General features: G+C 44.1%; 1 protein-coding gene across 1 annotated transcript in view; it reads right to left on the minus strand.

Annotated features, from left to right (window-relative positions):
• The window catches only part of LOC124616363 (adenylate kinase isoenzyme 5), a 459,756-nt gene that overhangs the window by 39,369 nt on the left and 395,899 nt on the right, over positions 1-24,488 (minus strand). The window contains exon 8 of the mRNA XM_047144672.1: positions 11,505-11,683. Within this exon, the coding sequence (XP_047000628.1) occupies positions 11,505-11,683 (179 nt within the window). The remainder of the gene's footprint in view (positions 1-11,504; positions 11,684-24,488) is intronic.

Genomic DNA, 24,488 nt, shown 5'->3' on the forward strand with positions numbered 1-24,488 from the left:
AGTTAAAATTTGTGCATCATGATCTGAAAGGCCATTCACCTTTTTGCTAACAGAATGCCCTTCTAGTAATGAGGAATGAACAAAAATGTTGTCTATGGTTGTTCTACTGTTCCCTTGCACTCTCGTTGGAAAGAATACGGTTTGCATAAGATTATATGAATTAAGGAGGTCTACCAGCATCCTCTTCCTTGCGCAATCATTTATACAATTAATATTGAGGTCACCACATATAACTAACTTTTTGCATTTCCTATAAAGTGAAGCAAGAACCTCCTCTAGCTTTAGCAGAAATGTTGTGAAATCTGAGTCTGGGGATCTATAAATAACAACAGTTAGAAGTTTAGCTCCATTAAATTTAACCACACCTGCACAACATTCAAACACCTTTTCAGTGCAGTACTTTGAAACATCAATTGACTCAAATGGGATGCCGTTTTTCACATACATGGCTACTCCCCCACACCGCAAAGAGCTCCTCGAAAAGCTGCCAGCCAACCTGTATCCTGGTAAAGGAAGCCTGTGAATTATCTCCTTATTTAAGAAGTGTTCAGATTACCAATAATTTCAGAGTCAACATCTATAAGCAGTTCACTAACTTTATCTCTAGTACCTTGTATATTTTGATGAAATATACTAATTCCCTCATTACTCGGATATCTAAGCTTTGTCAAAAGTTGTTCCTTTGTTAGAGAGACTTCCCTTAAGCAGGAATACCTATCAGCTGACTTCAATCTAAAAAAGGTGCAGCTCTAACACCCACTACTGCAGGAATTTTCCCATGAGTGATCCCACCAACCCCACATATGCTGTCACATATAAGCTTTGCCAACCTCCCCTTCCCATACCTGTTGAGGTGCAGGCCATGTCTAGTGAAACCCGTCCTACTGATAGACTCCACCGACACCACTGAAATGTGACCCATGCTTTCTGTCATCAGCGTACCCCCAAGTCTCATATTATTACGCCTGACGGCTGTATTAAGATGAGGCCGATCGTGACGCTGAAACAGTTCCACGAAATGCACATTCGTGTTGCCAGTCTGAGTGGCTATCTTTTCCAGGTCACCATCTATGTCATACTCCCCATCCCTATCAATACTATTACCAGCCCCACCCACAATCACTACCTGATCCTCTTTAGTAAAACCCCTACATAACTCCCCTATGTTAACAGTCACCTGAGCCAATCCTGCATTAGGCTTCACAATGCTGGTGACCTGGTACTCACTCCCCAGCACTTCCTGCAACTGCTGGCCTACACCTCTGCCATGAGAACTACCTAACAGCAGAACCTTCTTCTTCCTCTTCGACTTTGCAACTGTTCTAGCCACCGTAACTACTGAGGTCTGCTGCATACTTCCTACATCTACAGCACGACCACTTTCGTTGTCATCCGCAGTACTCTTACAGCAACAGCGGTGCGTCGACAATATTCTACTCCCAGTTTCTTGGTAAGCCATCCTAGGCTTATATTTCAGAAAGATAATGCCGGCCTGTACACGGCGGCGAGAGTTTCTTCTGCTTGTCTTCGTGCTTATCAATCTCTACTTCGGCCAGCAAGTTCGCCGGATCTCTTCACAATAGAGAACATTTGTAGCATTATGGGCTGGGCCCTCCGATCAGCTCAAGATTTTCACGATCTAACGCGCCAATTGGACTGAATCTGGCATTATATCCTTCAAGTGGACGCCCAACAATTCTATCAGTCAATGCCAAGCTGAAAAAATGCTTCCAAAAGGGCCTGGGGTGGATCAGTGCGGTACTGGTTTGCTCAGTTCTGGGGCGCTTTCTCTTGAATAAATCATCCAGTTTGTCTGATTTTTTTGTAGTCATTTGTTTGTCTGAACATGCACATCACATCTACCGATTTTAGTTGCATTCGAGTAATTCCATCGTGGGTCGTCTTTTTGCGCGCGCGCGCTTGTGTGTGTGTGTGTGTGTGTGTGTGTGTGTGTGTGTGTGTGTGTGTGTGTGTGTGTGTGTAGTGTCCGAAATTTCTTCAATGAAATGAATACCCTTAGCTGCATACAGACGTTGATATAAGTCAACGGGGACAGTTGAAAATGTGTGCCCCGGCCGGAACTCGAACCCGGGATCTCCTGCTTACATGGCAGACGCTCTATCCCTCTGAGCCACCGAGGACACAGAGGATAGTGCGACTGCAGGGACTTAACCTCTGGCACGTCTCCCGTGAGACCCACATTCGCAACTTATTGTCCCGCACTATATTCATAGTGCCCTTGCCCATCATTATTCGCGGCTTTTCCGCCGATTCGCGTAAGAGTTCGGGAACTGTTTGTGCATCCGCATAGAAGAAGATGGTCAAATGGCCAGTGAGTCTCAACTATGTAGAAATTTCTTCGTCATTTAACGCCCATGGTAGATACTAGTAGACTTCTTTCAGGCATGACTGTCCTTCTTGGCTGTGCTTGTCCGTTTTTTTTTCTTTTTTTTGTGTGTGTGTATTTCTTGTTTTGTCCGCCGAGCGTAATTTTGCTTCCGAAGTAGCAGAATTCCTCCATTGCTTCTTCTCCGTGGCTAGTAATTTTGATCTTAAGTTTATCGCTGTTCTCGTTTCTGCTACTCCTCATTTTTTCCGTCTCTCGTATGGTTATCTTAATCCGCTGAGTGTGCTAATTAGGTTCAAATGGTTCAAATGGCTCTGAGCACTATGGGACTTAACATCTATGGTCATCAGTCCCCTAGAACTTAGAACTACTTAAACCTAACTAACCTAAGGACAGCACACAACACACAGCCATCACGGCTAATTAGGCTTTTCACTCCGTTCTATAGATCCTCTAGTTCTGTCTCATTTTCGCTGAGGATAACAATGTCATGAAAATTTTTATTACTGATATCTTTTCATCGGAATTTTAATCCAACTCTTGAACCTTACTTTCATTTCCATCATTGTTTCTTCAACGAACAGACTGATAGTAGAGGGGAATGTCTACATTATATACACTTTCAAATCAGAATATTTCACACTTATTTTTCTCTCTTGATTCTAATAAGTAATGTCAAATACCCCTCTATCCTTAGAGCTTACATATATTTTCTTGAGAATTTAGAATATGTTGCACCATTTTGCATAGTCAAACACTTTTTCTTGGGGCTCTCTAGACAATTCTATGACTCGGGAGTCCCTTAACGCAATCGACACAGTTGCAGATTCATGTCTAGAGATGTCTATCGCAGATGGGGACGAAAACTCAGCGAATAGTTCTATGCATCGAAACAGCCTCTCAGCCTGGAAGTGTTAAATGGAGAAAGACCACATTTTCTGTATTATCAGTCTCACCTAAACTTTGGAAGTGTGGTTACTAGTTTGTTCTTAAGGCCTGTCTCATATGCACCACATGATCGAAAGCACCTGGACACGTGTAAGTGGACATTACTATGGTGTGTGTCCACTCTTCTCCTGTAAGACGGCCTTAGCTCTGTTAGGGACATTTCCAATGAGGTGTTTAGATGTCTGCGGAGGAGTGGGCGACCTATTGTTCCGCAAGAACCGAAACCAGAGGAGGTAACGATGTTGGACGCTGGGGTTTCGTGAGAAACGACGTTCTAACTCACCGCAAAAGTGCTCCACTGGATTTAGGTCGGGAAACTGGGCAGGCATGTCCATAAGGATTGTTACTGTCCACGCGCCACTGCTGCTTTATGCCAGGGTACGCTGTATACTGACACAAACTACCATCGCCTCCAATCCATTCCTCTACAGTACGTTGTTCACAATGCTGCACAGATCGCACACTACTAGAAGATCGCGCATTGAATGCAGCATTCCCAATCATGGTAACAATAACTTCTTCAACAATTTGTGGTGCAACTGGCCGCCGGACTCTACCAGGAGTTGTTCCCAAATTGGCGGTTAATTCGAACTTCTGAATCACGTTCTTCAAGCCCGGCGTGGGACGAGGACCTCTCCAAATTCCTTCAACGCGTCGATACTAGCGAAGAGCAACAGCACTATTGATATTTCGATGAAACAGCTTTATGAGTAAAGTCCAACCCACCTCGTCCGGACCGCTGCTGACTCTCTGTAACTGTATTTCACCTTGTACTGCTCACTGATTCTTGTGTTTCAATCCTTTGTCGCCATACCAGTAGCCGTGCCTAACGACAAGTAATGATAATAACACTACTAATAACATAAATCCTGCAGCTCACAATCTGAACATCATTCAATTGGTTCAAATGGGTCTAAGCACTTTGGGACTTAACATCTGAGGTCATCAGTCCCCTAGACTTAGAACTACTTAAAACTAACTAACCTAGGGACATCACACATATCCATGCCCGAGGCAGGATTCGAACCTGCGACCGTAGCAAAAACGCAGTTCCGAACTGAAGTGCCTAGAACCTCTCGGCCACAATGGCCGGCTCTGAATATCATTCCTATAAAGTTTGGTACCCATACGGGAAATAATTTTCCGCCTACAAGGGCTGACTTGCCGAAAGTTTATTTATAACCAACCTGTAATTTATTGTTGGCACTACAAATGATGCCAGGTAACGTTCTCCTGGTATTCGCCAATCCCAAACAGTTCCATCAGATTCTAACAGGGTATAGCTAGAGTCTTCACTCCAAATCACTCATTTCCAGTCATCTACTGCCCAGTGGTATCGTTCTTTACATAATCTCAAACAACGTTTAGCATTGCCTACAGAAATGTGTTGCTTACGAGAAGCTGTTCGACCATCGTACCCCATTCCTTTTGACACACACTACGCACAGTTATTGTTCTAACAGGTTTGCTAGTAGGACTTTGGAACTTGCGAGTTATTCCTTCCGCTGATTTCATGTGGTTTTTCATTACCATTCTGCTTAACGCTCGACGCCCCTTTCTATATCTAGATCCACATTTGTACCCTGCGAACCACTGTGAAGTGCATAGCAGAGGTACAGGCTGGTTCATATGGCTCTGAGCACTATGGGACTTAACTTCTGAGGTCATCAGTCCCCTAGAACTTAGAACGACTTAAACCTAACTAACCTAAAGACATCAAACACATCCATGTCCGAGGCAGGATTCGAACCTGCGACCTTAGCGGTCGTGCGGTTCCAGACTGTAGCGCCTAGAACCGCTCGGCCACTCCGGCCGGCAGAGGTACAGGATACGTTCCACTGTACCAGTTATTAAAGCTTTTTCCCATCCCGTTCATGTATGGAGCGCGGGAAAAATGACTGTTTAATTGTTTCTATGCAGACTGCAGTTAATCTAATCTTATCCTCACGATCCCTATGGGGGCGATATGTATGAGGTTGTAATATGTTCCTCGAGTCATCGTTTAAAGACGGTTCTTGAAATTTTGTTTGTAGACTTTCTCGTGATATCTGCCGCCTATCTTCAAGAGTGTCCATTCAATACTTTGAATACCAGTGACATGCTCCCGCGATTTAGATAGACCTGTAACCATTTGTGTTGCCCTTATCTGTGTACGTTCAATATCCCCCGTTAGCACTGTTTGGTGTGGGTTCCACACACTTGAGCAGTACTCTAGGATTGGTCGCACGAGTAATCTGTAACCATTCCCTGGTATTCAACCAATGAACCAAAATCTGCTACCTGGTTTACCCACGACTGTGCCTGTGTGATCTTTCAACTTCACGTTCCTACTGTAACGCCCAAGTATTTATATGGATTTACAGATTTCAAGTGTGAATCAGAAATATTATTTTCGTAGAATAATATGTTTTTTTTCCATTTTATTAAGTGCACAGTTTTAGATTTTTGACCATTTAAAGCAAGCTGCCAATCATTGCACCAATTTGAAATCTAGTCAAGTCTGACTGACTATTTGTGCATCTTCGTTCAGACTGTACTTCACTGTAGGTAACGTCCGCCTCCGGTAGCTAAGTGGTCAGAGCAACAGAATTTCAATCCTAAGGGCCCGGGTTCGATTCCCGGCTGGGTCGGAGACCTTCTCCGATCAGGGACTGGGTGTTGTGTTGCTCTAATCATCATCATTTCATCCCCATCGACGCACAAGTCACCAAAGTGGCGTCAAATCGAAAGACTTGCACCCGACGAACGGTCTACCCGACGGGAGGCCCTAGTCACACGACATCTATTTTTACTGTAGATAATATTGCATCATCTGCGAAAAGTCTGAGTTTACTATTAATTTTATCCGAAAGGTCATTAATACACAAAGTGAAAAGCAAGGGTCCCAACTCACTTCCGTGGTGTACACCCGAAGTTACTTCCACAGCTGTGGATGACTCTTTATCGAAGAAAACATACTGCGTCCTCCGTACCAACAAATTCTTAATCCAGTTACATATTCCGTCTGATACCCCTTATGATCGCACATCTGATAATTAGCATAGGTGTAATAAAGAGTCAAATGCCTTTCAGCGATCAAGAAATATTGAATCTACCTGACAGGCTTAAGCCGTGGCTCTCAGGATGTCATGTGTAAAAAGGGCGAGTTGGGTTCCAAATGATCTATGTTTCCGAAATCCAAGGTGATTGGCAAGGAGGAGGTTGTTGTGTTCTAGGTACCTTATTATGTTTGAGCTCCATATTTTCAAAGACTCTACAACGAACTGAAGTACAGGATATTGGACGGTAGTTCTGTGGGTCACTTTTACTACCCGTCGTGATAGAAGGGTGTGACCTATGCCTTCTTCCAATACTGGCTACAGTTTTTTGTTCAAGGGATTTGCGATAGATTACAGTTAAGAGAGGGACTAACGCAGTCGCGAATTGAGTATGGAATCTGATAAGGATTCCTGTGATTTTGTTCAGTTTCAACGATTTCAGCTATTTCTCGACGCCACTGACACTGATAAACATTTCACTCGTCTTTTCATTGCAGTGAGAATTAAATTGTGGGAATATCGGTTTTCGTTTGTAGAGGAACATTTGAAGACAGAATTAAGCATTTCTAGTTTTGATTTTCGAGTCTCAAATTCATTAGTGCATTAGTGGCTGCACACTAACAGCCTTTACATATGGTTGGGTTTTCTGAAAAATCAAACCGAGCGAGGTGGCGCAGTGGTAGCACACTGGACTCGCATTCGGGAGGACGACGGCTCAATCCCGTGTCTGGCCATCCTGATTTAGGTTTGCCGTGACTTACCTAAATCGCTCCAGGAAAATGCTGGGATGGTTCCTTTGAAAGGATACGGCCGACTTCCTTCCCCATCCTTCCCTAATCCGATGAGACCGATGACCTCGCTGTTTGGTCTCTTCCCCCAAACAATCCAATCCAATCCAATCTGAAAAATCATTTAACAATATTCTGCTACGGTAGTCAATGAAGGCATTCTGCATTTCTTTCTTGACTGCCAAACGCATTTCGATCAGCATCCTTCTAACTATAGCGATGCGCTTTGTTTTACACATATTGTGCTGTAGTCTGTTAGCTTTAGAATTTTCTTTATAGTGACTTTACACTGAAGTGATAAAATTAACTGAATGCCTCCCAACATCGTGTCGCATCTCATTTGGAACGGAGTCACGCAGAAACTCGACGTGGCATGGATTCAACAAGTCGTTGGAGTCCCCTGCACAAATGTTGAGCCATGCTGCCTCTATAGCCGTCCATAATTTAAAATGGTTCAAATGGCTCTGAGCATTATGGGACCTAACATCTCCGGTCATCAGTACCCTAGAACTTAGAACTACTTAAACCCAACATCGTGTCGCATCTCATTTGGAACGGAGTCATGCAGAAACTAGATGTGGCATGGATTCAACAAGTCGTTGGAGTCCCCTACACAAATATTGAGCCATGCTGCCTCTTTAGCCGTCCATAATTCAAAATGGTTCAAATGGCTCTGAGCATTATGGGACTTAACATCTCAGGTCGTCAGTCCCCTAGAACTTAGAACTACTTAAACCTAACATCGTGTCGCATCTCATTTGGAATGGAGTCATGCAGAAACTCGACGTGGCATGAATTCAACAAGTCGTTGGAGTCCCCTGCACAAATATTGAGCCATGCTGCCTCTATAGCCGTCCATAATTCAAAATGGTTCAAATGGCTCTGAGCATTATGGGACCGAACATCTCCGGTCATCAGTCCCCTAGAACTTAGAACTACTTAAACCTAACTAAGCTAAGGACATCACACACATCCATGCCCGAGGCAGGATTCGAACCTGCGACCATAGCGGTCGCGCGGTTCCAGACTGAAGCGCCTAGATTTGCTCGCCACCAGCGGCCGGCCCGTCCATAATTGCGAAAGTGTTGTCGGTGCAGGATTTTGTGCACTTGTGCACGAAATGAGCTCTCGATTGTGTCGCATGCAAGTTAGATGGGATTCATGTCCGGCTATCTGGGTGCCCAAATCCAGAATGTTCTTCAGACCAATCGCGAACAACTGTGGCCTCGTAACATGGCGCATTGTCATCCATAAAAATTCCATCGTTGCTTGGGAACGGCTGCACATGGTCTCCACATAGCCTGAAATAACCATTTACAGTCAGTGGTCGGTTCAGCTGGACCAGAGAACCCAGTCCATTCCATGTAAATGCATCCCACACCACAAGGGAGCCACTACCAGATTGTACAGTGCCCTGTTCACAGCTTGGGTCCACAGCTTCGCGGGATCTGAGTCATACTCAAACCACATCATCATCAGCTCTTTCCAACTGAAATCGGGACTCATCTGACCAGAACACGGTTTTCTAGTTGTGTAGGGTCCTACCGAAATGGCCATGAGCCCAGGAGAGACACTGCAGATGATGACGTGCTGTTACAAAGGCACTAGCGTCATCTGTTGCCATGGTCCATAAACACGAGATTTCGTCGCACTATCCTAACGGATACACCCACCAGGGTAGCCGAGAGCGCTAACGCGCAGCTTCCTGGACTCGGATAGGCGCGCCGGTCCCTGATCTAATTAACGGGGCGGATTAACGACAAGGGCCGATGTGCCGCCCAGCCTGGATGAGGTTTTTAGGCGGTTTTCCACATCCCCCTAGGTGAATACCGGGCTGGTCCCCATTTTCTGCCTCAGTTACATGGCTCGCAGACATCTGAACACTTTCGCACTATTCCATGGATTATACTCGCCACAGACAGTTGGGGTACACTAATTCCGTCCTGGGGGGTACGGGGTGGCGGCAGGAAGGGCATCTGGCCACCCCTTAAACATTAACATGCCAAATCCGATTAACGATGGCTGACCCTGCGTAACTGCGGGACAAGGCTCAAGTGATAGATTGATAGATCCTAATGGATACGTTAGTCGTACCTGTCACATTGACTTCTGCGATTATTTCACGCAGTGTTGCTCGTCTGTTAGCACCGACTATGCAAACGCCGCTGCTTTCGGTCGTTAAGTGAAGGCCGTCGGCCACTGCGTTGGCTGTGGTGATTCTCGACACTGTGGATCTCGGGATACTGATGTCCCTAACGATTTCCGAAATGGAGTGTACCATTCGTGTAGGTCCAACTACAATTCTCCTTCAGAGTCTGTTAATTCTCATCCTGTGGCCAGAATCACGTCTGAAACGTTTTTACATTAATCACCTGAGTACAAATGACAGCTCCGTCAATGTACAGCCATTTTATACCTTGTGTCTGTGATACTACCGCCATCCGTATATTTGCATTTCGCTGTCCCATGACTTTTCTCACCTGTGTGTAGCATAGAGACGCTCTCCCATTAGAAACTGTCCTACTGGATACATATCGACAGAGGCATAGTCAACTACTCTTGTAAACTTGAGCTTAAGTTCCTGTATTTTTCGTCAGTATATGAGGCCTGCCTGACGTTGGTTTAGGTCTGGTTGTTTCTAATTATTTTCACTTCATAATCGCATCAGCAACAGTCGACTTTGGTCGCCTCAGAAGGGCTAAAATGTCACAGATGCATTTATTACCAGATTTCATCGAACGACTGGTCCAAGTTCAAAATCACTGAGCTCTCCTGAGAGACGCATTTGCTGTTACTGCTTCTCTGCTGACAACACAGTATCCCCCTTCCCCCACCCTGCATCCTTTTACACTGGCTCATCCGCCTCTTCTGACACCTATTGGGCTATTCCGCATTACTTAGGACTGTCCTCATACACTATTGGCCATTAAAATTGCTACACCAAGAACAAAAACAGATGATAAACGGGTATTCATTGGACAAATATGTTAAACTAGAACTGACATGTGATAACATTTTCACGCAATTTGGGTGCATAGATCCTGAGAAATTAGTACCCAAACAACCACCTCTGGCCGTAATAACGGCCTTGATACGCCTGGGCATTGAGTCAAACAGAGCTTGAATGGCGTGTACAGGAACAGATGCCCATGGAGCTTAAACACGATACCACAGTTCATCAAGAGTAGTGACTGGAGTATTGTGACGAGCCAGTTGCTCGGCCACCATTGACCAGACGTTTTCAATTGGTGAGAGATCTGGAGAATGTGCTGCCAGGGCAGCAGTCGATCATTTTGTGTATTCAGAAAGGCCCGTACAGGACCTGCAACATGCGGTCGTGCATTATCCTGCTGAAATGTAGGGTTTCGCAGGGATCGAATGAAGGGAAAAGTCACGGGTCGTAACAAATCTGAAATGTGACGTCCACTGTTCAAAGCGCCGTCAGTGCGAACAAGAGGTGACCGAGACGTGTAACCGTTGGCACCCCATACCATCACGCCGGGTGATACGCCAGTATGGCGATGACGAATACACGCATCCAATGCGCGTTCACCGCGATGTCGCCAAACACGGATGCGACCATCATGATGCTGTAAATAGAACCTGGATTCATCCGAAAAAATGATGTTTTGCCGTTCGTGTACCGAGGTTCGTCGTTGAGTACACCATCGCAGGCGCTCCTGTCTGTGATGCAGCGTCAAGGGTAACCGCAAGCATGGTCTCCGAGCTGATAGTCCATGCTACTGCAAACGTCGTCGAACTGCTCGTGCAGATGGTTGTTGTCTCGCAAACGTCCCCATTTGTTGACTCAGGGATCGAGACGTCGCTGCACAATCCGTTACAGTCATGCGGATAAGATGCCTGTCATCTCAACTGCTAGTGATACGAGGCTGTTGGGATCCAGCACGGCGTACCGTATTATCCTCCTGAACCCACCGATTCCATATTCTGCTAACAGTCATTGGATCTCGACCAACGGCGGCAGTAATGTCGCGATACAATAAACCGTAATCGCGATAGGCTACAATCCGACATTTATCGAAGTCGGAAACGTGATGGTACGCATTTCTCCTCCTTACACGAGACATCACAAAAACGTTTCACGAGGCAACGCCGGCCAACTGCTGTTCGTGTATGAGAAATGGGTTGGAAACTTTCCTCATGTTAGCACGTTGTAGGTGTCGCCACCGGCGCCAGCCTTGTGTGAATGCTCTGAAAAGCTAATCATTTGCATATCACAGCATCTTGTTCCTGTCGGCTAAATTTCGCGTCTGTAGCACGTCATCTTTGTTGTGTAGCAATTTTAATGGCCAGTAGTGTACTTTTTATCATATAGCGTGTGTGCGCGTTATTTTAGATAGTAGATCAGGGCCGGCGGCGTACCTGCGGCGCCATGTCTCCCGCGGCGATGGCCTGCCGCAGCTGGGGCGCGTCCTCTGCGTTCCTGTTGCCCGGCGCCTCGGCCGCCGCCCGCAGCAGCCGGCCCACGCTGCAGTGCGCCCAGCCCGCCGCCGCGCGCACCACCTTGTCGCACAGCGCCGCCTTGTTGCTGCCCGGACCGCCTGCACAGCAGCACACACACACACACTCACTTCAACTAAACACACGGACACAATAAAGGCAGGAAAAACAACTCCAGTACACAGAATGAACCCGAATTTCAACGACAAAACGTTTTGTAGGGTGTTCATTGGCAGGACACTTACAAGGGAACCTCCCCATCGCACCCCCCTCAGATTTAGTTATAAGTTGGTACAGTGGATAGGCCTTGAAAAACTGAAAACAGGAAGAAGTTGTGTGGTACTATGAAAAAAATAAGCAAAATATACGAACTGAGTAGTCCATGCGCGAACATAGGCGACATCATGGAGAGTGTGACCTCAGGAGTGCCGTGGTCCCGTGCTTAGCGTGAGCAGCTGCGTGACGAGTGGTCCTTGGTTCAAGTCTTCCCTTGAGCGAGAAGATTAGTTTATTTTATTTAATTTATGACCATCACATCCACAAGAAAACCCAAATCGGGCAAGGTAGAGGAATCTTTTTACCCATTCGCCAAGTGTACAAGTTAGGTGGGTCGACAACGTATTCCGGTCATGTGACGCACATGCCGTCACCAGTGTCGCATAGAATGTATCAGACGTGTTTTCCTGTGGAGGAATCGGTTAACATATGACCTTGCGATCAAATGTTTTCGGTTCCCATTGGAGAGGCACGTCATTTCGTCTATTAATCGCACGGTTTTGCGGTGCGGTCGCAAAACACATACACTAAACTTATTAAAGTGAACAGAGACGTCAATGAACGAACGGACAGATCGTAACTTGGCGAAAATAAAGAAAGTAAACTTTTCACTCGAGGGACGACTTGAACCAAGGACCTCTCGTTCCGCAGCTGCTCACGCTAACCACGGGACCACGGCACTCCTGAGCTCACACTATCCTTGATGTTGCCTATCTTTGGCATGGACTACTCAGTTGGTATATTTTGCTTATTTTTTTCATAGTTCCACACAACTTCTTGCTGTTTCTCGATTGATCTGTGTTAAGTTTTTCAAGGCCTATCCACTGTGCCAACTTACAACTATATCTGAGGGGGGTGCGATGGGGAGGTTCCCTTGTTAGAAGGTGCAACAGTCTACCAAAGAGACTGCTTACACTACCCTTGTCCGCCCTATTCTGGAGTATTGCTGTGCGGTGTGGGATCCGTATCAGGTGGGACTGACAGATGACATCGAAAAAGTACAAAGAAGGGCAGCTCGTTTTGTATTATCGCGAAATAGGGGAGATAGTGTCAGAGAGATGATACGTGAATTGGAGTGGCAATCATTAAAACAAAAGCGTTTTTCGTTGCTACGGGATCTTCTCACGAAATTTCAATCACCAGTTTTCTCCTCCGATTGCAAAAACATTCTGTTGGCACCCACCTACATAGGGAGAAATGATCATCACGATAAAATAAGAGAAGTCAAGGCTCGCAGAGAAAAATTGAAGTGCTTGTTTTTCCCGTGTGCCATTCGAGAGTGTAACGGTAGAGAGACAGCGTGAAGGTGGTTCATTGAACCCTCTGCCAGGCACTTTATTGTGAATAGCAGAGTAGTCACGTAGATGTAGGAATATTTTCTGACAGGGAGAGGCAACTAGGTTCAGATTACGGATTTCATTTACTTCAAACTTCGCACACTTCTAACAGTCCATTAGAGCAACATAATGTGCAAGTTCTACACCTTACTACTTAGACGATTTCCAGAAAACCGAAGAATCACTTTACGTGTCATTGAAGTACCGGTGCGTCGTGACCTTGATCACGATTTGGCGGCCGTCAGGTGGTTAGCGTTCAAGCTCCGTAATCGGTGGATCACTGGATCTAGTCTCGCTCATGTTTCTCTTTTACTTGATACTTTTTCAGCTCTATTCACATAATTTCATGCATACAAGTTGTTCAAAAATGTTCAAATGTGTGTTAAATCTTACGGGACTTAACTGCTAAGGTCATCACTCCCTAGGCTTACACACTACTTAACCTAAATTATCATAAGGACAAACACACACACCCATGCCCGAGGGAGGACTCGAACCTCCGCCGGGACCAGCCGCACAGTCCATGACTGCAGCGCCTGAGACCGCTCGGTTAATCCCGCGCGGCATACAACGTGTGAGTCAGAAGTTTCAAGACTGATTCATTTCTGAGTAGGGGAGCGCGCGTGGACCGGTTCCGTCGGGTGGCGGAAGTAGAGGGGAGTCTCAGGCAACAAACTGACGCTGCGGCAGTTGCCACCGGAATCCTGGAGAGCTCGCATCGCTTGCAGCGTGAGTGCGTGTCATTGACCTCGGTCGAAAAGTGGGACAGGCGAAAATGGAGCAGCGCTATGCGATTAAGTTTTGCGTGCAACTGAACAAAACCGCCACGGAGACTCTCGGTATGATTCAAGAGGCCTTTAAGGAAGAAGCCATGTCCGGTGCAATGGTTTCCATGTGGCACAAACGTTTGAAAGATGGCCGCGGGAATGTTGAAGACGACAACCGCTCTGGGAGGCAACAAAATGTTCAAATGTGTGTGAAATCTTATCGGACTTAACTGCTAAGGTCATTCAGTCCCTAAGCTTACACATTACTTAACCTAAATTATCCTAAGGACAAACACACACACACATACCCGATGGCGGACTCGAACCTCCGCCGGGATCAGCCGCACAGTCCATGACTGCAACGCGCTCTGGGAGGCCATCATCAGGCTGAACGGATCAAAATGTGGAGAGAATGCGGTAACTTTTAAACAATGACTGTCGAGTTGAGGGATCGAGTTGGCCATGTCCGCCTGGCAATCAAGGACGATTGGATTCTCCACCACGAGAACGCGCCTTCTCCCACGTCGCGCACCGCCGCCGAAGTTTTCGTTAAGCTCAACGTGACAACACTGCCGCAGCCACCCTACCGCCCTGGCTTGGCTCCAAGTGACCTTTTCCTCTTCCACCGAATCAAGACAGGCCTAACAGGGAAGGGATTCGACTCCATCGACGCCATCCAGCAGGCTTGGCTTTGACTAGAGTCCTCGACAGCATGACGCCCGAGGCCTTCCAGAAGGGGTATGAACAGTGGAAGACGCGCTGGCAGCGCTGTGTTGATGCTGAAGGATCATATTCTGAAGAATTTTATTCCGCTGTACTTAAATGTCCAATAAATTCCTAGTTCTGAGTTAAGTCTTGAAACTTTTGAATCACACACTGTTGTACAACATTTGGAAGGTAATATGATGAAAAGACATGTGTATTTGCATGAACTTTCATTGAATTCTCAACGTTATTTGGTTGTTTGCTAATTATTAGGGTTCCAAATCTCTTTCAGTAGAAAACGGAACCCTTCCAGCATCACTTTGTTGTCCGTCTGTATGTCTCTCAAGATACATTTTTCTCAGAAACGGGCAGATGATCAAGTTGAAATTTATGTCATATGGGCTGACCGAGGTTGTCGAGCGGTTCTAGGCGCTACGGTCTGGAACCGCGCGACCATTACGGTTTTATTAGCTATGACACACAGCGAACACAATCAGCTGCCAGGTTTTCATCTTCTTCCCAGTTCATGTCCATGCACTGAAGATCCTTCACAGAAGTTTGTTTTCTGGCCGTGGATAGAACGGTATAGGTGATTAATAATCAAATCGTCCTCTGCCTCAGGTGAGAACCCCGCAACCGCTTGAACTCTGAATAAAAATCGTCAGCAGTGGCAGCCGAAGACTTCTGGCATACGAAGATAGGAAGTCACCCTCATTCAGTCAATGACCTTTTCTAAAATGGTAGAGAAGCGGACAAAAGTTGAGGACACTCTCTTGCTCTCGGATGGGGAACTGCCCCCAAAGGCGGAAGAATCAGCAGCGATCCACGGAATGAGGATGTAGAAGGCAATGGAAACTACTACATTAAAGACACATAATGTGTATCCGCAGGACACGGGATCTGAACCGAAAAAAATCTAAAATGGAAATACTAATATAGTGGGAATCATGGAAGTAAAACGGCAAGAAGTCAGAGTTTCTGGTCAGATGAGTTCAAAATGGCTCAAATGGCTCTGAGCGCCTACAACCGCCCGGCCACACGGGCCGGCTCAGATGAGTGCAGGGTGATATTAAGAGCAACGGAAAATGGTAAAATACGAGTAGGATTCGTTGTGAATAGGAAGATAAAGAAAAGAATGAGTTACCGTGAAAAATTCAGTGATAGGGCTACCCTCGTCAGAATCAACAGTAAACCAACCCGAACAACGATAGTTCAGATATACAAGCCGATGACGGAAGCCGAAACTGAGGTGACAGAGAAAGCACATGGCGATATTTAACGGGTACATCAGTACTTAAAGGGAGAATAAAATCTAATAGTCACGGGAGACTTGAATGCGGCCTTAGGGAAAGAAGAAAGGGTTACGCGAGAATATGGGGTTGGTACACATTTCAGCTAAAAATAGCGAATACTCTGTTCAAGAATCACGAGAGAAAGAGGTGCACTTGGAAAAGGCCTCGAGTTACTGGATCATCTCTGTTAGATTACATCATGGCCAGACAGAGATTCCGGAATCAGATACTGGAGTGTAAGGCATACCTAGGACCAGGTATAGACTCAGATCACAATTTACCAGCGATGAAAAGTAGGCAGAAGCTTAAGAGACCAGTAAGGAGGAAGCAATGCGCAAAGAAGTAGGATACAGAAGTATTTAAGAATAAAGACATACGCTTGAAGTTCTCTGAGGCTATAGGTACTGCGACAAGGGACAGATCACTAGTAAGTTCATTTGAAGAGGAATGGCTGGACATATCTGTAAGGTGCAGTCGCGAAAGATTGAAAGAAAAACGTAGGTACAAAGAAGGTAACTGCAAAGAAACCATGGGTAACAGAAGAAATACTTCAACTGATCGATGAAAGAAGGAATTACAAAAACGGTTTGGGCAATCCAGGAATATAGAAATTAAGTCGCTGAGAAATGAAAGAAATAGGAAGTGTGGGGAAGCTACGACGAAATGGCTGCATCAAAAATGTGAAGAAATCGAAAAAGAAATGATTGTCGAGGGCCTGACTCAGCATATAGGAAAGTCAAAACAACCTTCTGGGAATATGAAAGCTAGGGTGTTAACATTAAGAGGGCCAAGGAAATTCCACTGTTAAATGCAGAGGAGAGAACGGACAGGTGGAAAGAATACTTTGAAGGCCTCTATGAGGAGGAAGTGATGACATGGTAGAAGAAGAAACAGGAGTCGATACAAAAGAGATAGGAGATCCAGTATTAGAATCATAATTTACAAAACCGTTGCTAGGCTTAATATCGAATAAGGAAGAAGGGCTCGATAACATTCCATCAGAATTTCTAATATCATTGGGTGAAGTTGCAACAAAACAACTATTCACGTTGGTGTGCAGTATGTACAGGGTGTTTCAAAAATGACCGGTATATTTGAAACGGCAATAAAAACTAAACGAGCAGCAATAGAAATACACCGTTTGTTGCAATATCCTTGGGACAACAGTACATTTTCAGGCAGACAAACTTTCGAAATTACAGTAGTTACAATTTTCAACAACAGATGGCGCTGCGGTCTGGGAAACTCTATAGTACGATATTTTCCACATATTCACCATGCGTAGCAATAAAATGGCGTAGTCTCTGAATGAAATTACCCGAAACCTTTGACAACGTGTCTGGCGGAATGGCTTCACATGCAGATGAGATGTACTGCTTCAGCTGTTCAATTGTTTCTGGATTCTGGCGGTACACCTGGTCTTTCACGTGTCCCCACAGAAAGAAGTCACAGGGGTTCATGTCTGGCGAATAGGGAGGCCAATCCACGCCGCCTCCTGTATGTTTCGGATAGCCCAAAGCAATCACACGATCATCGAAATATTCATTCAGGAAATTAAAGACGTCGGCCGTGAGATGTGGCCGGGCACCATCTTGCATAAACCACGAGGTGTTCGCAGTGTCGTCTAAGGCAGTTTGTACCGCCACAAATTCACGAAGAATGTCCAGATAGCGTGATGCAGTAATCGTTTCGGATCTGAAAAATGGGCTAATGATTCCTTTGGAAGAAATGGCGGCCCAGACCAGTACTTTTTGAGGATGCAGGGATGATGGGACTGCAACATGGGGCTTTTCGGTTCCCCATATGCGCCAGTTCTGTTTATTGACGAAGCCGTCCAGGTAAAAATAAGCTTCGTCAGTAAACCAATACTGCCCACATGCATATCGCCGTCATCAATCCTGTGCACTATATCGTTAGCGAATGTCTCTCGTGCAGCAATGGTAGTGGCGCTGAGGGGTTCCCGCATTTGAATTTTGTATGGATAGAGATGTAAACTCTGGCGCATGAGACGATACGTGGACGTTGGCGTCATTTGGACCGCAGCTGCAACACGGCGAACGGAAACCCGAGGCCGCTGTTGGATCACCTGCTGCACTAGCTGCGCGTTGCCCTCTGTGGTTGCCATACGCGGTCGCCCTACCTTTCCAGCACGTTCATCCGTCACGTTCCCAGTCCGTTGAAATTTTTCAAACAGATCCTTTATTGTATCGCTTTTCGGTCCTTTGGTTACATTAAACCTCCGTTGAAAACTTCGTCTTGTTGCAACAACACTGTGTTCTAGGCGGTGGAATTCCAACACCAGAAAAATCCTCTGTTCTAAGGAATAAACCATGTTGTCTACAGCACACTTGCACGTTGTGAACAGCACACGCTTACAGCAGAAAGACGACGTACAGAATGGCGCACCCACAGACTGCGTTGTCTTCTATATCTTTCACATCACTTGCAGCGCCATCTGTTGTTGAAAATTGTAACTACTGTAATTTCGAAAGTTTGTCCGCCTGAAAATGTACTGTTGTCCCAAGCATATTGCAACAAACGGTGTATTTCTATCGCTGCTCGTTTAGTTTTTATTGCCGTTTCAAATATACCGGTCATTTTTGAAACACCCTGTAAGTACAGACAATGAGACATTGTTCTAGCCTGACGGATATGCACTCTGATCCAGCAACAATTTCAAGTAGTATGTCTATTAACTGAGTATAGTTGGCGTGAGAACTGTGGCTTTACAGAGTGGTTCATACTCAGGGGAAGTTTGTGAAGTGCAACTAGCCAGTTTACGGTACTGTGAAAATCAGAAACATATTACGACAGTTCGTTTTTTTTAAATACAGGCAGTTATTTGATATTTTTGGATTTTATAAATTGGTCCATTTAATAAACTAGTAATAAAAGTTATTAGGTTTTGCTTGGTCATATACAAATGACGCGGGATTGCACGGTTTAATATTAATATCGGATTGGTTGTGATGCATATCAGCCTATCAAAGCACAGTACGTCCGCGCGTACTTTGTGGGCTAAAGAATTGCTTCTTGAGGTCTAACAAAATTTCAGAGCTCAGCCAACAACATATCTGGATGCGTACACTAGGAGATCTGAATAAATGTGATAATTTTGTGGAACAATGAGTAAAACTTGACCGTGGAATGCCGCAAAATGAGCGCGAACGTGTGAGAAAGATGAACACATGAAATCCCGATTTTTATATGCAAACTGTGACTTCTGAACAAACTAAAATCCGTGTGGCGCGCTGTGCAAGTCGCGGCCGGGAACTGAACGTTCGAAAGGATCGAATTGTGTAATATTTCAGCGAGCATTCTGCCACGGACAGTCCGTTTTGTAATCTTTTTGGTAACTGGTTCGGTTAGATACCATGAGCTGATTATTAGCGTTTTGTAATCTTTTCGGTTAGATACCATGAGCTGATTATCTGCGTTTTGTAATCGTTTTGGTAACTGGTTCGGTTAGATACCACGAGCTGACTATTACGATTGCAGTGATTGTATGTAGGTGTTGAAATTGTAACTTAAGATTAGAACGGGTTTGGCGAGGTTTTTGTATCAAACGAGTAATAAAGGTACTGAAGTTTTCACTCGAAAACTATCATTTAACAGCTCAGTTAACTTGAAACCGAATATCTTTAATGCAACCTGCGTATGCAATTAGTGCTACTGGTTCTACTACAGCTTGTCCAGTCGAGCAACACTGAATCGCTTCTAACTAGGAAGGCGTGTGTACGACTGCAGAAGACGTGATCACCGCAAGGTGAGGGGACATTTCTGTAGGATGAAGAATAACAATCGCGCCGTTGCACCTTGCCGGCCAAATAATGGAAGTGAACATTTTCTACAACTAAGATGCAAACCGGCATACCTCCGAGTCGAGCAAAAGCGTGCGGCGCTGACCTCGGCTACGGAGGCAAGTATAATCTCAATAGTCTCCACTAATAAGGTGTAGATTAACATACCCTCACTTGATTTCTTTTCACTAATGTGACAAATGCTGTCAGTCTTAAATCTCATCGAGGATATAATGCAACCAAAAGTGCATGGATTGGAGATAATCTCACAGCCGAAATGTTCGACGAATCATAAACATTAGTATCATGACGAAACAGTACTAAATCTGTTTCGATAGCTGAATTTAAAAAAAAAAAATGGAACTCATTACACTGGAATTTATTGCTGGACTCAGAAGTCTTTTCTGAGATCATAGTCATTTTACATAGTTTCTTTTACTGTAACATTTAAGTTTTTGTAAAGTCATTTCTACTAAATACTGAAAGCACGTTAGTGTCTTATATTTTACTTAAAGTTCTCCATATTAGCATAATAGCTACAATATAGCAGGTCAGCAACTGGAAGCAGTTAATTCCATAAATTATCTGGGAGTAGGCATTAGGGGTGTTTTAAAATGGAATGAGCATATAAAATTAATCGTCGGTAAAGCAGACGCCAGACTGAGATTCATTGGAAGAATCCTAAGGAAATGCAGTCCGAAAACAAAGGAAGTAGGTTACAGTACACTTGTTCGCCCACTGCTTGAATACTGCTCACCGGTGTGGGATCTGTACCAGATAGGGTTGATAGAAGAGATAGAGAAGATCCAACGGAGAGCAGCGCGCTTCGTTACAGGATCATTTAGTAATCGCGAAAGCGTTACGGAGATGATAGATAAACTCCAGTGGAAGACACTACTGGAGAGACGCTCAGTAGCTCGGTACGGGCTTTTATTGAAGTTTCGAGAACGTACCTTCACAGAGTCGTCAAGCAGTATATTGCTCCCTCCTACGTATACCTCGCGAAGAGACCATGAAGATAAAATCAGAGAGATTAGAGCTCACACAGAGGCATACCGACAATCTTTCTTTCCACGAACAATACGAGACTGGAATAGAAGGGAGAACCGATAGAGGTATTCAAAGTACCCTCCGCCACACACCGTCTGGTGGCTTGCGGAGTATGGATGTAGACGTAGAACTCCAAATATTTTTTATCTTACAGGACAACTCTTACATTAGGAAAGCACACAATTATATAGAATACAAAAAATTACTCGTACAAAATTTTAGATTTTTTAGAGAAGATAAGACGAAACACTTAACGCAAGTGACAGAAATGTCACAGGTACACCTATTCCTCGCTAGGGGTATGTGAAGATTTTGATGCCTGTGATGTTCAGAGACAGTGATCACACTACCGTGCGACGAAAATTGTTTTAGAGGTGTTACTGGACACGTCATTCAATTACATTAACGCACAACAGACATCTGCGTGCTAATGATTGTCTAACACACTCAAAGCACCCAGGTGTTTCACGAATAATAACTGAAGCTTCAGCCGAACGGGCAACCAGCTGTTATGGAGCGTCTATCAGTGTCTCGATCGCCAAACGTCTTACTCCCTCCCACAAAAATAAATCAATAGGAGTGGGGATGGGACAACATGGCGGCCACGATACTGGTCCAGGATGCAATAACTGGGGGAAATATTGACTCTCCTCCGACATCAACGACAAAGCTGCATGTCAGCTAACTTGGTTATAGTGTAATCAGCCTTCGATAATCTGTTAACATCAGTAAAAACTTTGAAGTAAATGCAACCTAACAGAAACTATAATGATGTAATTATTTATACGTAGACATGGTCATTGCTAAGAGTAATGCAGAGTTAACTTTCCGATCAGTAAGAGGTAACTTTGTCACAACTGGAATTCCGTTGTCTAAGTGTTGCATACAAAACAGTAAAAACAACTGTGTACTTTGGCCTAAGCCAGCCCAGGACAAGATTTTCGCTCCAGAGTGGGCTCGCTCTCCATGGGCGCAGTCGAGTCTACTCAGCGCTAGGGACTGCTGTTATCGCTGAAACAACCGGTTTCCATTTAAGTTGGTTTTTCCCCATCCCAGATTACCATGACTGTTAAAATTGTTAAAAATTACCGGTTTATGAAATAATCGAGTTTCCGTTTTTTATTTCTATTATTCTTTATAATAAACGTAGAAATCTAACGAAGATCGGAGAATTTTGACTCTCTCAGTTTCAAGTTACATAGAATTAAAATATTACATTGAACAGGCAAATAAAAGAAAAGTTAGCCCATCTAACGTTCGCTCCTTTTCTCGGAAACTGATAAGTGGTTGGATACTACAAAAAATCATCAGTATCTTACTGATTCTAATTTTTTGGAACTCCACTAAAAAATCGTACCACTATTTGGGCATTACAAATAGTCAGTGCTAAAGGGTAAAAACTTAGGTTGATGAACTCTGTTTTTCCGTCTTCAACGACTACAAGCAGATAAAGGCATATTACGTAGACACAGGAAGCAGATGAGCTACTTCCTGTTTTTTTTGCACACTATGAATGAAGTGTTGTTAAGTTTCTAATTTATTACTGTTACCATAATTTACTTCCCCTTTTATTATTTCACAGATATCATACAAAAAATATTTAATATTTTAAAGCAAATTAAACATTGTACTTCATTGCTAAGTCATTTCGTAAAAATATATCCAGACTAGGGTTGGTGCCACGTTACAATACAACGGATGATCGGCGACGACAGCGAGAATCCAGCGTATAGAACAGGTGGGGGCAGGTCTTCCACACAGCGCGTACATGCGTGTCTTAAGCCACGACACACAGCAACAAAGACATTATTCTCTCAACAATGCTGTACCAATTCTGATGCCATGTGTTCGTCGCTCGTTTCTGTCGCCATTGTTATTAAAATGGCACTGATTGTTTCTTCTAATTTCTTAGAATAATGCTATATTTCAAAACGATGTAAATTTTACGAATAAAAATTAAACCTTTTTTTAAAAAGATTTATTTAAAAACGAAAAAATTTTGCACTGCTGCTATTGCTAATTGATATTCCGATTTTTTATTTGGTTGTTAATAAAAATCCTACTATAATCGAGACCAAAAAGACATCAAGAAACTCGGTTATTCTAGAGATATCAGTTTTGACAGATCGGTTTTTCGCATTCTTACTCAGATGACTAATGACTAAAAAAATTCATATTGGACATTGTAATGAAAATGGCATTGTAACAATGTTACAACTGTAATAGAAATTCATTATTAATGGCTTCTAGAAAAACAATAACTTATCCTCAGAGTTCCACTCTCATAAAAATTTGATCAACTGTAAAGTGTCGCTGAGGAAAGTTATGGAGCTACAAAACTAATTCTTCCTCCGTAATTACTTTAAAGTAGAGCAGATGTGTTTATGTAATTAAGTGAATTAGGTGAGAAAATATAATGTTCCTTGTAACACACTGAAATTGTTTCTTTCTTGAAACAGTTGTGGATAATAACTGAGATACTAAAAACAGCTGTTTAAGAAAACGAGTTATATAACCGCACATAAAACAGTGATGAGGGGTTGAGGAGTTCTGTAAGTTATGAGGAAAGAGAAATGCTGCCTCTGCCAGAAGACTGTAGAACAACAGTCCGTGACAGAGTTCAATAAACGTAGCGTGAGGTCTTGTTTTACGTGTATTATATTCAGACCTCCAACCGCACGAAGAACCGTACAATCAAAAAGCTAAATGTTGACCTCGAGTACTGTATTCAACACTGCGGAAGTGTGGTCACTGTTTGTACACACACCTGCATGATGATATTATCCGTGACTAAATAGATTTTGGCTTAAGATCTCAATAATAGTTTGGCAACACCAACGTACACTACATTCCATGAACTCAAGCGTTTCGTAATAAATTATGCACATGCAGCAATAAACCGTTATTTCCACACTGCTATCTTCTATTACTGCCAATGGCGAAATTGTTGTAAAAACACGAGATATCTATATCGCATAGGTTAATGAAGATAAAGGATAATTAAGATAAAGCTATTCTAGATGGTGCCTCGTCACGATTCCTAAAATTCTTGCGTTAAACAATGTACAGGGGAAAGTAATGAAAGGATTGTAAAGATGGTTCCTTTGGAATACTGCAATTGAGCAGTACGTTTGCACAGGATTCAAATCCGGAGCTTTACTCCCGCAGTCAATGCACTTAACGAACGATCTATCCAGGAATCTAAATCCAAGCTTCAGTTCTAAACTTGAAGCTGAGAAAATGAGTAGTGCGTTGTGCCTAGATAGCTCAGTTGGTAAAACAGCTGCCGCGAAATACAAAGGCTTGGCTTCGAGTCGAGGTTCGGCACGCAGTTTCAACATTATTCAGATCCAAGAGCCGCTCTCGATGGCTATTATCTTTGCCTTGGCGACGACCTTTCCGTTAGCCAGGTAATCTGAGAGTGAAAATAAACAGGCGGTAGACAAAAATACGAAAACCTGAATAACAAGTCACATTACCGTGCCTAATAAGGTGTAGGAATAGTATTGTCATTCAAAGCAGCTTCCAGTGGTATGGGATTGGATAAATACACACTACTGGCCATTAAAATTGCTACACCACGAAGATGACGTGCTACAGACGCGAAATTCAACCGGCAGGAAGAAGATGCTGTGATATGCAAATGATTAGCTTTTCAGAGCATTCACACAACGTGCTG

This window comes from Schistocerca americana, chromosome 5 (assembly GCF_021461395.2).
Source record: "Schistocerca americana isolate TAMUIC-IGC-003095 chromosome 5, iqSchAmer2.1, whole genome shotgun sequence".
NCBI classification, from domain to species: domain Eukaryota; kingdom Metazoa; phylum Arthropoda; class Insecta; order Orthoptera; family Acrididae; genus Schistocerca; species Schistocerca americana.